Below are 16,457 nucleotides of genomic sequence, written 5' to 3' on the forward strand. Positions count from 1 at the left end.
GAAGAAAACATTTTTCTTTGACCCCTGACATTAAAAAAAGTACAGTTCAGACAAGACCTGAATGCGCACACACGGCAGACAGGCATGCTGAAGAAAAAAAGAAACTTGGTCAACAAAGGCTGGTAAAGTAAAAGTACGCAGATGAGCTGGAGATCACACGCAAATGGCCCGATGCTGGAGAACAAGGGAACCAGAGATGTTGGGTGGCCTGGTGGCAAGGCAGATAAACAGTGCTGCCCAGGTGCTGCAGACGGGGGATTAAAAAGAGACTACTCCAGGAGGCAGGACCTGCTGTGAAAGTGGAGCTCCATCAGGGCCATGCTAGAGGCTAATGGTTAAGATACAGCAGGGAACAGGTAGGAAGACCAAAGAAGAGATGAGGTCAAGACAAAGGCTGGAAACCAGAACAGTTGGACAACAGAAGAGGTTCAGCAGGCAGGACAGACAGATGCTCTTTGAAACGGGGGTCAGTTGTGACAGCTGATGCGACCTGGTGTAATCGTGTCCTGCATGGCTAGAGGCCGCACTAAATTCTGTTATATAATAAGTGATTGAGAACTGATTGTTACTTGTCAAGAAGAGGAACAGTTCCCACTGACTTGGTGCTTCTGGGAGCTTGGGTTAATTTTTATAGAATACTAGCAACTAGGGATAATGAAATAGTTTCAGATTCAGCGTAGTGTAAGAAACCTCCATTACAGAACTGATTTTTCTGTTGTGATGGCCTCAAATGTGTTCCTTTGAAACTATAAAAAGTTATTCAGCTATTCCATGATGTTAGCTTTTTAAAACTCGGCTATCTCTGATAGTTCTTGCTCTGCTAGTTTTTTGTTAGGTGAAGTTCTTTTCATCCCAGGTGAAGCACTATAGAAATTGAATTTAATGAGTTACATTTAGTTAATTTTTACATTTTTTTCATGTATTTTTCTTACTGACTTTAGAAAGGGGACCTTGCTGCTGAATAACAGCTTTGCTGTAATAGCTGCTGTGCTTCTGTCTCTGGGTGAAATGTCAAGATCTTTTGAGATGCTCATCATTGGACGACTCATTATGGGGGTGGATTCTGGTAAGAAATATGCTTTTATAATTTCCCACTCATCAGAGAGTGTAGAACATTCAATATAGAGCATAATGCTGTAGTGTAAGGGAGTACAAAGAAAATATTAATTCAGTTAATCATGTAAATTATGATGATATTTTTAAGTTTAATCTGGTTGACCTTATCAGAAAATGTTAATTACATACATCACCTCTTGTAGTGACGCTGGCTTTTTACTTACTTCTACGACTATGGGAATTCATTATCATCAGGTTATTCTAAAAGGTCCATGAAAAACCTCCAGTTAGTCCAAAATGCTGCAGTGAGAGTACTGGACATGGGCGAGGACAAAATACTGTATTTCTTCCATATTAACATCTCGAATAAACAGGACCCATCCATCCATCCATCCATCCATCCATTCTCTTCCGCTTATCCTTTTCAGGGTCGCGGGGGGCGCTGGAGCCCATCCCAGCCGTCATAGGGCGAAAGGCGGGGTACACCCTGGACAGGTCGCCAGTCTGTCACAGGGCTAAACAGGACCCATCATACCTTATAGACTTGATAGTACCATATTATCCTAATAGAGCACTTTGCTCTCAGACTGGAGGCTTACTTCTGGTTCCTGGGCTGCAGGTCACTGCTGTAGTCCTTTCAGTCCCTGGGGTCACATCAGCTAAGATGTGCTTCTTGGTGTCAATCGTACGAATCACTTGCATCAGGTTTGAATTGGTGTGAGATGTTCCCCCATCCTGAATCACATGAGTCATTAAGATGACTTGACTCAGTGTGTGAGTGTGGGTAGAGTCGTCTGGAAAGGTATCTCAAGACTATGTTGCAGATAAATGGTGTCACAGGCCACGACCTCCACTCAGTGATGGTCATTCAAAGAGCACATCCAAGGTGATAGCACTATTAGAGGTCAAATACCTGGGACTTCCCATCTGGTGTTAGAACTGAAGAAGCCATTGTGTGTTTTAAATTCAATGATCACTGATTTCACATGTGCTAAAAAAGTGCTACCTCATAAAATGCAACTCAGTTTTGGTTTTAACAGTAGCTTGGTTATACCACAACGGAGAAATAGTAGCTACCTTTAAAAAAAATACACACATTTACAGAAGCGTGGGGTAACTTGTTTACAAATTGTAGTGTGTGGAAATTGATTTGTTTTTAAGTATTAACTTGTTCTTCAGTGTAGACCGTTTCTAATGCACAGACCATCAATACTAGTACCCATGACTGTGCCCCACAGTTCAAGACAGCCAACTGTGAAATGTGACTTGATGTTCAGTGTGTGTTAGTGCAGTGGAGCTGTTGGTGTGTCTGCACATTTATGTGGTAAAACAAAACAGACTTCGATACTGATAAAAACACCCCCAATGCTTTTAAAGACAGCTGATGCTTACAGATCCTAGATACGGCCAAGATATGTGAATGCATATTCCTCTACTATGTCAATACATACTGATGACAGGGGTGTTTACATAGACACGAATATATTGTTTTTAATAGGTTTTAATATATTGTTTGCTTGTTTCTTTCTGACAGGTATTGCTCTCAGTGCTCTCCCCATGTACCTGGGAGAAATTTCCCCAAAACACTTCAGAGGTATGATTGGCCAGTTCAACTCCATTCTAATCTGCTTAGGAGTGTTCACTGGGCAAGTGCTGGGGATGCCTGAGCTGCTGGGTCAGGTTAGTGGTTTAGGAGGCTATGAACGATTACATTTTGAAAGTGTGCCGTACAGGGAGTGCAGAATTATTAGGCAAATGAGTATTTTGTCCACATCATCCTCTTCATGCATGTTGTCTTACTCCAAGCTGTATAGGCTCGAAAGCCTACTACCAATTAAGCATATTAGGTGATGTGCATCTCTGTAATGAGAAGGGGTGTGGTCTAATGACATCAACACCCTATATCAGGTGTGCATAATTATTAGGCAACGTCCTTTCCTTTGGCAAAATGGGTCAAAAGAAGGACTTGACAGGCTCAGAAAAGTCAAAAATAGTGAGATATCTTGCAGAGGGATGCAGCAGTCTCAAAATTGCAAAGCTTATGAAGCGTGATCATCGAACAATCAAGCGTTTCATTCAAAATAGTCAACAGGGTCGCAAGAAGCGTGTGGAAAAACCAAGGCGCAAAATAACTGCCCATGAACTGAGAAAAGTCAAGCGTGCAGCTGCCAAGATGCCACTTGCCACCAGTTTGGCCATATTTCAGAGCTGCAACATCACTGGAGTGCCCAAAAGCACAAGGTGTGCAATACTCAGAGACATGGCCAAGGTAAGAAAGGCTGAAAGACGACCACCACTGAACAAGACACACAAGCTGAAACGTCAAGACTGGGCCAAGAAATATCTCAAGACTGGTTTTTCTAAGGTTTTATGGACTGATGAAATGAGAGTGAGTCTTGATGGGCCAGATGGATGGGCCCGTGGCTGGATTGGTAAAGGGCAGAGAGCTCCAGTCCGACTCAGACGCCAGTGGAGGTGGAGTACTGGTTTGGGCTGGTATCATCAAAGATGAGCTTGTGGGGCCTTTTCGGGTTGAGGATGGAGTCAAGCTCAACTCCCAGTCCTACTGCCAGTTTCTGGAAGACACCTTCTTCAAGCAGTGGTACAGGAAGAAGTCTGCATCCTTCAAGAAAAACATGATTTTCATGCAGGACAATGCTCCATCACACGCGTCCAAGTACTCCACAGCGTGGCTGGCAAGAAAGGGTATAAAAGAAGAAAAACTAATGACATGGCCTCCTTGTTCACCTGATCTGAACCCCATTGAGAACCTGTGGTCCATCATCAAATGTGAGATTTACAAGGAGGGAAAACAGTACACCTCTCTGAACAGTGTCTGGGAGGCTGTGGTTGCTGCTGCACGCAATGTTGATGGTGAACAGATCAAAACACTGACAGAATCCATGGATGGCAGGCTTTTGAGTGTCCTTGCAAAGAAAGGTGGCTATATTGGTCGCTGATTTGTTTTTGTTTTGTTTTTGAATGTCAGAAATGTATATTTGTGAATGTGGAGATGTTATATTGGTTTCACTGGTAAAAATAAATAATTGTAATGGGTATATATTTGTTTTTTGTTAAGTTGCCTAATAATTATGCACAGTAATAGTCACCTGCACACACAGATATCCCCCTAAAATAGCTACAACTAAAAACAAACTAAAAACTACTTCCAAAAACATTCAGCTTTGATATTAATGAGTTTTTTGGGTTCATTGAGAACATGGTTGTTGTTCAATAATAAAATTATTCCTCAAAAATACAACTTGCCTAATAATTCTGCACTCCCTGTATATGTCGTGTTGTTTTCTGTAAGAATGGTTTTGAGGCTGGAGAAATTTTAAATCAAGACAAGAAATTTGAGTTTAGTAAATGAAAAGTGGGCTAAACATAACCACCACATCACTCCAAGTTTTTAGTATATTGTCTGTGGAGAAGGTCTGTTGACTGTGGATGTCTGGTAGTGGTGGTGGGGAATTTCTTTATTATTTTTTCCCTTGACTGTAATAAAGTTTGCTCTCGAGTCACTGTCATAAACAAATTGCACTTAAAGGCATTTCAGCAAGCCCAAAGCCAGTGTGAGTGAGTGAGTGAGGAATCTGAATCAATAAATTATGCTAAAAGTCATATAAATTGGCACTTTAAGTAAAATGTGAACCTGTCATGACTTTGGTGATGCATTTAGATAAAGTACTATTCACCTATTGTGAGAGTCACTTGTCACTGGTTGAACTGGTTCCAGTCTTGGTTTACATTTTGTGTTTTGTTCTTAGCTGAATTTTTAGATTTTGACTTATTTATTATTCTAGTCTAATGTGAGACTTAGTTCTCACATTATTGATAAGATAAGATTTTATTGCTTATTTTTAATGTGGTAACCAGTTACATGTTCTGTTTTGTCTTGTTTTGTCTTCTTTCCGGTGTATTGTTATATTTAATAGTAGTATTAGTAGTTTCCTCAGCTTGTGTCTTATTGTACCTTATTTCTGCATTCATGCCTCTGTCCCTCCGTGTTGCCTAGTCTCTGACATCTTAAGTTCTTGTGTTGGTGTTTGTTAGTTTCCTTTGGTTGTTTCCGGTTTTGCTTTGAAGCGTAGTTTTCTTTCATGTCTGCTGTCAGGTTTGCTTCCTTCCTGTCCTCTGATTCCCTGATTGTTTTCACCTGTTGTTAATTGCTTTCACTTGTGTCTCCCCGCTCATCTGCTCGTTGTCCCCAGTGACTTCTGAGTATTTATAATCTTGTCTGCTTTTTTGTCCTTTTTGTCAATGTGTGTGTGTGTGTGTGTGTGCAGCCAGCCCAATTTATTCTCTCTGGATTTTCATGTACCTCATGTTGTGGTTTTTGTTATTTTTTGTATCTTTTGCATCAGCTGTACTAAAGGCTCGCTGTCAGCTCATTCTTTTGTTTCTTGGATCCTGTTTGTTTCCTCTCCCCTGCCTGACAGGTTCCACTATATGTCTGACTTACAACATAAACCTATCAATATTAACTAGAAAAAACACTTTGAAAAAATACAGTACTTAATGAGTAGTAAAAAAATTTATTTTATCACCGATAGCTCACAAATTGTTCATATTTTGTTCATATTTGGCATGTTTAGTTCACACACTGAGAGGAAGCAGCACATCAGTTTAAACTTTGGTAAAGACAGTGAAAAAGTCAAATCTTTTCCATCCGGACTGGACAATGCCAAGATCAAATGCACCCAGACAACCTGGCTGCTGGGGAGTTTCTAGTATTTCAATGTTGAAAGCAAAAACGAAATTCTCTATAACTGCATGTAGCAAGGAGACTATCCCAACTAACAAAGGATGAGAGACACATTACACCCTGGACAGGTTGCCAGTGTGTTGCAGGGCTAACACAGAGCAACAACTATTCAGACTCACATTCACACCTATGAGCAATTTAGAACCTGGAGTGAACCCCTCCTAGGACCTGGTGTCCACATATGTGGACATCACATTTTGGGTTGTCTAGACCGAAATTTCTTTGTGCCTCTCACGTCTGTGTGTGACCTTGGTGACTAGGTGGCATTAAGGTGAGAATTAACCACCAGCGTTTAAATGTCAATGTAACACTGGTGGTGCAATACTAGTAGTGAGCATGTAAGACCTGTTAGTGCTACTTCTTGCCTTCTTTGGATGTAGTACGGGCAGAATAGTTACCTTTAACCACAGTATGAGGACAGAAGGGAAATATCGGCCAGATCAGACAGGTTCTACAGGGTGGGCCATTTATATGGATACACCGTAATAACATGGGAATGGTTGGTGATATTAAAGTCCTGTTTGTGGCACATTAGTATATGTGAGGGGGCAAACTCCTCAAGATGGGTGGTGACCATGGTGGCCATTTGGAAGTCGTCCATCTTGAATACAACTTTTGTTTTTTCAATGGGAAGAGGGCCATGTGACACATCAAACTTATTGGTAATGTCACAAGAAAAACAATGGTGTGCTTGGTTTCAACATAACCTATATGAAATCATTCTTTTTTGAACAAAACTCAAAACAGAGCCAATTAATCTTTCAGTCATTTCAAACCCCCCCCCCCCCCCCCCAATCCCACATGCATACTATCCTTTAGGGCTAAGCCCCGGGTGTATCAAATGTCTGCCTCCGCCTCTGCTCTGGAATACAGTATCACTCTTATTATTCTCGCCGGAGAAAGGACTTTCACTATCCAGCTAGCTTCTTCGCCACACGGGTAAACGGATCTTTGACCGTCTGTGTCTCTGGCGTATCTGACTGGCACACGAAGGCACACACAGGTGTCTAAGCAGCGCACACAGACAGGGGAGGGTCAGACCGGCCAATGATTGGTCGCTCAGTGGATCTAACAAACACACTCTAAAGGACTAAGTCCTGCCCCCACACCATTTAAATATTACATATACATATGTACATATTAATTAAACTTATGTTTACATGCTTTTTATCAGTATTTATTATAATTAACTTTGTTTTTATCAATTTTTATTCCCATTGTGAGAGTATGAATATTTATACTTTTAATCCCGTTTTTAACACCGGGTTACATCAAGGTCGTTCTATTAGTCAGACGTACTGATGACGCCTCAGTGGCAGACTTATTCGCTCTACAGCTTCAGCATAGCAGAAAATTTCATTTTGACTTGATATTCAAGCATGAAGTCATACTGAAGGAAAAAGTTCCAACTCTGCTCACACTATTACTCCTCCCTTTCTAAGGCTGGCTGAAAGCGCTTTGGCCATGAGCAATGGCTTCCTCTGCCACTTGAGCAACAAACTCCCGTTTTTACCCTTCACGCTATCTGATTGGTTCTATCGGTTCCTTATTTCAATAGGCTATTTAGTAGGAGTTCTCAGACACACCTTGTTTACCCTTGAGGAAATATTATTCATTTTATCCTTTCTCACCTCACTGCTCACTGTGCACAACTTTAGCCATGTTGACTTGGTCTGCTGCTGGAATGTTTTTATAACAGATTATTTATGTGCTAGATTTTCAGTTTATCTGTTGGGGCTGGAAACAGACATTAGCCTAAGGCACAGATGCTTTGAAAGCCAAAATCAGTTGTGTAATATGAACAGAAAGCCAATAATCTAAGTGCTCTACTCCTGGCAAAATTTATTGACATTAGATCACTGCTTGCTTTGGCATCATATTAAAACAGGAATAATAATGGAATATGTTTTCCCAGAATTGCTTTTCCAAATTTAAAGTATGACATTACACTTTTTGGCACCAGGCTGCTCAGATAGTTTTGGATTATGACTTTAAAATATATAAATTAAAAAAAGATGTATATTTATTCCAGAATGATCATGTGAGAACGTGCGGTTTTCTGTTTCTCTGTGTTACCCATGTGATGGACTGGCAACCTGTCTAGGGTGCACCCTTTTGTTCAGAAACCTATATGCATAATGCACATCTCCAGCAGCGCATGAGCTGTCTTTCCAACAACGAGAATACAAGCCAGTGGATTTTGGCTCCAGCTTCCTTTTACGTAATTTCTGTGGACCAATGCCCATCCTGAATAAAGGCACGAGTGTTGTAGTGATGAATTTGGTTTTTTGTTACTTTCTTCTGCCTTTTGCATGGCTGTCCTGCAAATATGTGATGCATTCCTGCTCTGGTTAAAAAAAGAAAAGAAAAAAAAGATAAACATAATTAAAATAATGTATTCAACTTCCTAAACCAAATTCATTCCCCTATAAACTGCTTTGCATTTTAACCTTTGTTTCAAAAAGATAAACCAAAATAAAATCAATGATATCTTTACGCAAACCTGCTCACTCTTTATTTGATGAAGTGCTCTCCTATTTTCTTCCATTGCTACCTTGCACTTTACCATTAAATATTGGTGTTATTTTATAGCTTTAGGCAAACAAAAGGATTTCTTTTTTATTTGTAAAGCATTGATTTGTCGCATGTCAATATGACCTGCTGACCACATCTCTAAATTGAGTTTTGTGTTGACATACAGCCCCACTTATCACGTTTCTTTGCTTTTCATTTCACAAGTAAATCACAGACATATGTGACAGGATCTTAACCAGTCATCCACTGTGCATGTGCAAGATAGTGAAGCTATCAGCCTGCCTTGACTACAGCTAGAGTCATATGAAAGGGACATGATATAATATCACTTGGTCCTTGACAGGTTCTAAAATAATTTAAATAAATCTTCAGATGAGCAACAACATGTGTCACACTTTCTTTCTTTCTCTTATTTAGCATAACTGGACCAAAATTCAGAAGAAGTGTGTGTGAAAAACGACAGCCCGTTATTCAGTAGCCTGCACAACTACCTTTAGCAGTAGTACATTGAAGTAAACATTTTCTGTATGACTATCCGTCTCTTATGTTGTTGTGGGGGAATTTTGGCCCACTCTTCTTTACATTGTTGCCTCTAGGCATGCATTTATTCCAGGCTCTTTTAAGGTCCCACCAAAGCATTTCACTTAGGTTGAGGGCTGGACTTTGTCTGGGCCATTGCAGCACCTTGATTCTTTTCCAGGCATTCTGTGTAGATTTGCTGCTGTGCTTGGGACAGACTCACATTTGACTCTAGAAAGCAAACCCAAATCATCACTCCTCTAATACCATGCTTGAGAGGTAATGAGGTGTTTGTGGTGCATCGTGGCCAAACATCTCCACTTTGGTCATATTAGTCCAAAGGACATTGTTCCAAAGTCTTGAGGTGTTTTTTGATGTAACTTTACAAAGCTTAGCTGTGCTGCTATGTTATTTTTTAAAGTGAACAGACTTTCCCCTGTAAACCTTTCCAAACAAGTCATGCTTGCTCAGTCTTTTTCTTTCTTGTACTGTGATGAACTTTAACATTTAACATTCTAACTGAAGCCTGTGATGTAGTGTGAGATGTAGCTCTTGGATTTTTTGCAATTTCTCTGAGCATTGCACAGTCTGACCTTGGGCTCAATTTACCGGGATGTCTGCTCTTAGAAACAGCTCAACTTGGTGAATCTTTGTCGCTGTAGAATGAATGATTGACTTCAAATTGTTTAGAAATGACATTATAAATCTACCCATATTGATGAGCAGCATTGCTTCTCCAAGATCCCTGATGATGTCTGTATTAATGCACACCTGAGTGCTTCAGACCAGTAAGTTACCAAAACATCTGCTTTTATAGAGACGTTCACACTTGCTAATGATCAATTATTCAATTCAATTTGATTTTTAACACCTGGATACTTTCTATTGTAAGCTGTGTATACTTAATTTTCCACATGACATTCTTTATCACATAGATACTTAGACTGTAGATTGGTTGTTATATATGGGGAATACATACATTCATTTATTAACAGGATAAAAAAAAAACAATTAAAACAAATATGTTCTGTAAGTTTTTTCTGTTAATGAGTCTAGATTTGTTGGAAAGCCCAAGGTCTCTCAAGCTGATTGCTTTTATACGTGTGTACCATGTTAATATTTTTGAACCCACATTGTCACAGGGTATGAATCATCTGTCTGTCTGTCAAATAATAGAAAAGAATATAATATGCGGTAAGAGTTTAAGGCTTGTGTGAATCCAGCACTTTCACATTTTCCCTAGTAGAAGGAGTCTTCTTTAATATTTTAAGAACAGCACACACCAGGTCTGTTCCTCTGACAGACCATCGGGAAAACAGGCTTACAGAGAAGGTGACTTTCATCAGAAACAGCTTTTCATCTGATCCTGGCAGATGTCCATCTATAAAGTATTCCAATGGCTGAGATCCTGGTGCCATGACATTTTTACCAAGTAGGCTCTCATTTTGTGAGAATTAAATATGAAAGAGGTGTTGTGATCTTCCTCTTATCATGCAGATACAAAACGGCTCCAGATAAATGTTTGTGCTCCACGGGGAAACTATTTGGACAAGAAACACTTTAGAAAGTAGAAATTTAAAAAGATGTCACACCAGGAAACGTTTTTTTTAATTAAAATTTTTACTCAGTGTTTCTTTTTTTCATTCAAACAACTTTATAAGTTTTAGAAAAATATGGTTTGGATCAAAGTGCAACCATTTACACAAACATAAACAGACGTTAGAAAGTTCTTTTGTGCGTCACCAGAATGATGACTCATGATCCATCTAAAGGCTTTGGAAAACACAACACTTCTATAAAGATCCCAAAGTGACAACTTTTCGTTTTGCAACGCACAGTCTATCCTTCATGTGTTAATTATGAACAACAGAGTGCCACACTGACAGTGAATGACTGTCTTAATCTCACTGCCTGTTGTGGGAAATAAAGATTTGCAATTAAATGATTAGAAAAAATCGCTACAGAACAAGTTCACCTCCTGGCTGGGGAATGCACTGGTCAGCAAAAGTAATTAAGGCTAACCACACAGAGATAATGTTAGTGTTTATAACTGTCTATATCAAAGATGTGGTACACCTGACTTTATCATTATCTCTGTCTCAGATGATGTTCATATCAAAACCCCTCTGGCAGTTGTAGTAGTCCTCTGTGCATTTCATGAAGCCACGCTGCTGTTGTAAATCTTCTCCATTTCATTCCTGTCAGCTCCCAACAACAAAGGCTCATGCTTTGCATTTGTTCAATCCCAGAATCTACAACCGTCAACATCTCACATGTAATAATTAAAAGGGAAAGCTACACGGCCTTTGTAATAAGGCAGTAAAATATTTGTCTGCTTTGTTTATGACAATTATTAGACACTGAAAGGCGTGCATTTAGTTCATACTGTTGACTGCACAGATAAACCTTTGCGTGCATATGGGTGTGTGAGAGTGAAACAGAACATTTAATGCGTGCTTCACAAGTTACACACTAATGGAACAGGGCCTCAGTGTGAACCCACAAATGATCATTCTTCAGCTGTGTCACAATTGCCAAGTCAACTATGGTTTCCTGTGCGTATACCTAATAAGCATTGTGCCACTTGACATGCCAATTGGGACATGTCGCTTGCTGCCAGTCTTGTAAATTCTGATCAAGAACTGGCTCATAATTTCGACAAAACAGAAAAGAGATCATGTTAGCGAGAGATAGGCGAAGAAGAGCGGGGGATTATGGATGTTTTAAGAAATAACAAGACAGACTAAACAAGTAGGCAGATGGGGTCATCACAGGATTAAATTAAGTTTGTTTTTCTTCTTTTCTTTCTTGAATCACACTTGACAAGCTTGTTAGAATAGAAATAATCACTTTGTGAGTGCAGTCAGCTTCTATTACATCTTACCAGAAGATTACGCAGAGGTAACATGAGATGTTTATAGTACAGATCACAGAAATCAATGCCTGCAGCACAGATTCTTTGTCTCTGAGAGCACTCTATAGAGCTTTAATCTAGCCAGCCACTGTCACCTCCTGCTGGGATAAGATGATCCACTGTTCAGCATCAGAGAGACAGAGACAAAAAACTATACATCTTATATATCTTTTTTTATGTTCCAAGAAATATCTGTGAAGGGCTTCGCTGAGAAACGCAACTACGGTTTCCCCAAGATAACAAAGTGATTCACTCTCCCAGCCTGGATTCATTTTAGATTTAAAGCTGCACAACCAAACATTTTTGTATATCCAGCATATTTCATCACTGCATATACCATATAAAAACTCATAAATAATCAGTGTTTCACCCACAAATTTCATTTTATTTCCAGCACTCTCAAAACTTAAAAGAAGAAAAGTCAGTTATGAATAACAAAAACACAAGCCGATCTCGTCTGACATATCAATAATGTGTCAGTGTTTACAGCTTGTTCAGTTGGTGAAGATGACCAAGAATAAACATAAAACAAACCTTTTACAAACTCTTACGTGAACTTAATCCCTGGAAACTGGAAAGTATTTTGGGGATTTAGTTCACATAAATTCAGAGCATTTTCTGTCCAAATGACACCTCCTTCTCTGTGCATACGAATACATACAGTCCTCCCATTTGCTAAAGTGACATCAGGAAGCACAGCCCTGCACAGAGATGAGACTGTGCATCCTCTCATCTTTGCAGTAAAGATGACTTCTTTCGTCTTTTACACATGCTGGTACTTACATAACTTTTAATCGGTCCATTGTGGTGAGGCTACACGGTTACTTCGGATTGTTGTGATGCATTCAAGGATCACTTGATTTTGTTTTCAAGGGTACTTTTAATGAAAGTATGTTTTAAAGCGCAAGCAGCTGAAAAGACCTTGTTATTTTATCTTCCATGTTGTGTTATCTGGTTGGATGAAATTTTCAATTTTAATAAAAACCCTGTATTTAACACACATACACACACATATACATTATACATATAGATATGTAAAATGTCAATCATATATATTTCACCTCTGTAATGTTCTGGATATTTATAATTGAGCTTAAACTGTAACCACATAATTTTCTTTTAGGATTATTAAGGTGTTCTGATTCTGATACGCACTTGCTGGCACAACTCACAGCTAATGAATTAGTAACATTACTGGATGTAAAAAGAGCCTCATGGAGAAGATAAGCCATTTACAAGTAAAGCCAGGGAGTTCACTTCTCTTTGAAAAATTGCATGTGCAACTGGATAAACTATTTGAGATTAACAATGCCCAATATAAAGTTGCAAAGAATTTGGAGATCTCATCATCTGCAGTACATAAACTAATTAAAAGATTCAGAGGATCTGGAGGAGATCTCTGATCACATGGGACAAGGACAAAAACCTGTTTTGAATGATCTTTGAGGCTGTAGATTATTTAAAAATATACAATTGTTTAGTGGAAATCTCTTTTTGGCATTAGGCACACACTTTATAGCTAAACTACTCTGCCAAAAATAACCCAAAATCTACATAAATATAGTGCCTAACTTGAGGGGCGATCGTGGCTCAAGAGTTGGGAGTTCGCCTTGTAATCGGAAGGTTGCCGGTTCGAGCCCCGGCTTGGACAGTCTCGGTCGTTGTGTCCTTGGGCAAGACACTTCACCCGTTGCCTACTGGTGGTGGTCAGAGGGCCCGGTGGCGCCAGTGTCCGGCAGCCTCGCCTCTGTCAGTGCGCCCCAGGGTGGCTGTGGCTACAATGTAGCTTGCCATCACCAGTGTGTGAATGTGTGTGTGAATGGGTGGATGACAGGTTGTGTAAAGCGCTTTGGGGTCCTTAGGGACTAGAAAAGCGCTATACAAATACAGGCCATTTACCATTTCTAACTTGAACCCAAGTTTATGGGTTTATTTATACAGAGATAGAGAGAGAAGGAAAAATCTTGTCTGCAGTCTTAGAAATCAGGTTTTGATGTTGTTTAGTGCACCACTTAGTTTGAACCACTCAGTCTTGTTTTTCTTTTTCTTTCTTTCTTTCTTTCTTTTTTTAAAGAAGAAGTCTTTCTCATTTCAACAATATAATACTAAAATACACTCTGCATGCATTTTAGCGGTATGAATCTGTAGCAAGGTGTTAAGCTGGTCTGCCCAAAGTGCCCACACAAGTGACCTACTGAATATATTGAGTATATTATGACACAAAAACTCCTATAAAGGAGGTGCGAAACCTTTTATTTGCCTTCATAACTGCAGCAATTTCCCCCCTGAGTTCACACATGCTTACAGCCTGTTGTTAAGAGGTGATGCAACACCATGGTAACAGGTGCCTGTCAAGTTTCTTCTTTCTTTTTTTTTCTCTTTTTTTGTTGCAGTCCATTCCATCAAATTAAATCTGAGCACATATTTAGTTAAATGCCTGCATCCTGTTTTTATCCAGTGTTGTAACTTTTCTTTTTCCTAAATTAGGTTTTAGAAACTTTACCATATTCATTACCATTGCTTGACATTTGAAATGCTCTTCACATTTAATGAGAGCAGCAGACGGCCTTCAGCCCATATAAAGATTCCCCTTCTGCTTTAAGTAAATATATGCAAGAAAGAATGCATCGCTTTACTAAACCCTCACATTCTTGACTAAACCTACTCAGTATTTGCTAGCACAGTAGCCAATGATGTTATAGTCACATAACATAAATAGTAACCTCATCATCTTGCAGAAATTCTTTTAAAAAAATCCAAATGCATCCACCCATTCAGTGGAACGTGTTGTAACAGCTGTGATATACATCTGTTTTATCGCTGTTTAATATGGTGTAGCCGTTCCATGTCTGAACCTTTGATGCAGTTCTTTTGTTGATGTTTTGACTGCAGGAGTCCACCTGGATTTACCTGTTTTCCTTCCTTGCGTTGCCCGCAATGCTGCAGCTGTGTGTGCTGCCCTTCCTCCCTGAGAGTCCTCGCTACCTGCTGATGGAGAGGAGGGATGAGGCTGGAGCGGAAAAAGGTATTCCATAAACAACACTTAAGAACATCTGCAAAATGCAGTCCGGCTGACACAAGAGGCTTTGGTGTCTCATTGTGGTTATTATGTTTGAAAACTCTGCTGTTGCTCTTTACAACAACTACTACACATTACCACTCTTTTAGAGTTAGAAAAAATGTCTTAAGAAGTAAGACTGTCACTGTCACTCAGGTGACTGGAGTATATCTGCAGGGACCAGACATAGTTTTTTAGTGAAACAGAAGTTCATGATTGCTTTCCCACTGGTGAGATTTGTGGCTTTTAGAGTGTTTTATGCTGTTTTCAGCTATTTCAGTGTACAGAAGACTAGCTACACAATTTTCACAAGTGAAAGTTTTGCTTTATATAAATACTTCAGCTTTTAATACTGGCCAAGGTTTTAAGAGGATCAAATCAGAGAGTGAATTCTTGAATTCTTCACTTTTAAATGTAAAAATATATTCTTAAATACAGCTTTCAAATAGTAAATTAAAGACTGAGAGATGGCTTCACATCTTTATTTATGATTGTAAAGCAGTTTCAAAAAAGAAGTGCATTGGTAATGTGAGTTAAATAAACTGTGACTCTCAGTGGTTTTAATTCTACACATAATTGTTTTTTATTTATTTTTTTCACAGCAGACATTTTGACATGCTACATTTGGAATTTATTGCAGCCATTATTAATATAACTGTTTTTTTCTTATATAATAAGTGATAAAGCTGGGAGTGTGAAAAGTCTTTTAGTTACCTTTTTTAACTGACCAGTTAAAAAACCATAAAATCTAAAATCTGTTGTAATATTCAGTCATATGTTACTATACCAATTCCAAAAAGGTTGGGATGCTGTATAAAATGGAAATAGAAACAGAATGAAATGCAAATTTCATAAACCAATATTTTATTTTTAATTTCTTTTTCATGTTTTAATAGTGAGAGCTTGTATTTCAAAAAAAATATTAGCAGACACGGGAGAAAGGAAAAGAAGTGTAATAAAAACAAGCTTTGTATTAGGCTGAATACCAAAAATAAGGCAAGGTGAAACAAGGGAGGAACTACACTAACCTAAACTGGGAAAAAAATCCTAGGATCAACTATAAAAACAATGACATGAGACAATGGCATGAAACTGAACAGGAATGTGCAAAACGTAAACGAGAAATAATCAAAACATGAGCATAAACCTGAACAGTATTAAGAAAAGCTGTGACTTGCTGTGACTTGACGCAACGTAAACAGATGAAGACAGAGGACTTAAATACACAGAAGGGTAATGATGGAAGTGGAAACAACTGGGGAAACACAGCTGACACGAATGAACATGACGCCACAGGGGAAGTAAAACTAAACACACTGAAAATGGAAACACCAGTCTCTTCAAAGTAAAACAGGAAACATAATTGAATGTAGAGATGAGAACACAAGCTTGACAATAGAACATGGAAACACGCACACACGACAGACTGGGGAGACACAGAACACAAGGAGAGACGTGGGAACAGATAAGGGAGATGAAAGCAAGGGTATAACTAAGCGTTAAACATAGAGGACAAGACAGATGTACACAGAAGACAGGAAACGACTCATAAACATGGAGACATGGATGAAACATAAGAAAAAAGAAAAGCTAGAAAAAAATTCAAC

General features: G+C 39.0%; 1 protein-coding gene across 5 annotated transcripts in view; it reads left to right on the forward strand.

The window, feature by feature from the left end:
* slc2a9l2 (solute carrier family 2 member 9, like 2) overlaps nt 1-16,457 on the forward strand; it is a 104,759-nt gene that overhangs the window by 26,510 nt on the left and 61,792 nt on the right. For all 5 annotated transcript variants that reach the window (XM_082533224.1, XM_082533223.1, XM_082533226.1 and 2 more), the window contains 3 exons: nt 942-1,066; nt 2,591-2,736; nt 14,685-14,817. In XM_082533224.1, coding sequence (XP_082389350.1) covers nt 942-1,066; nt 2,591-2,736; nt 14,685-14,817 — 404 coding nt within the window. The remainder of the gene's footprint in view (nt 1-941; nt 1,067-2,590; nt 2,737-14,684; nt 14,818-16,457) is intronic.

Source organism: Aulonocara stuartgranti (assembly GCF_965226115.1).
Source record: "Aulonocara stuartgranti genome assembly, chromosome: 5".
NCBI lineage: Eukaryota > Metazoa > Chordata > Actinopteri > Cichliformes > Cichlidae > Aulonocara > Aulonocara stuartgranti.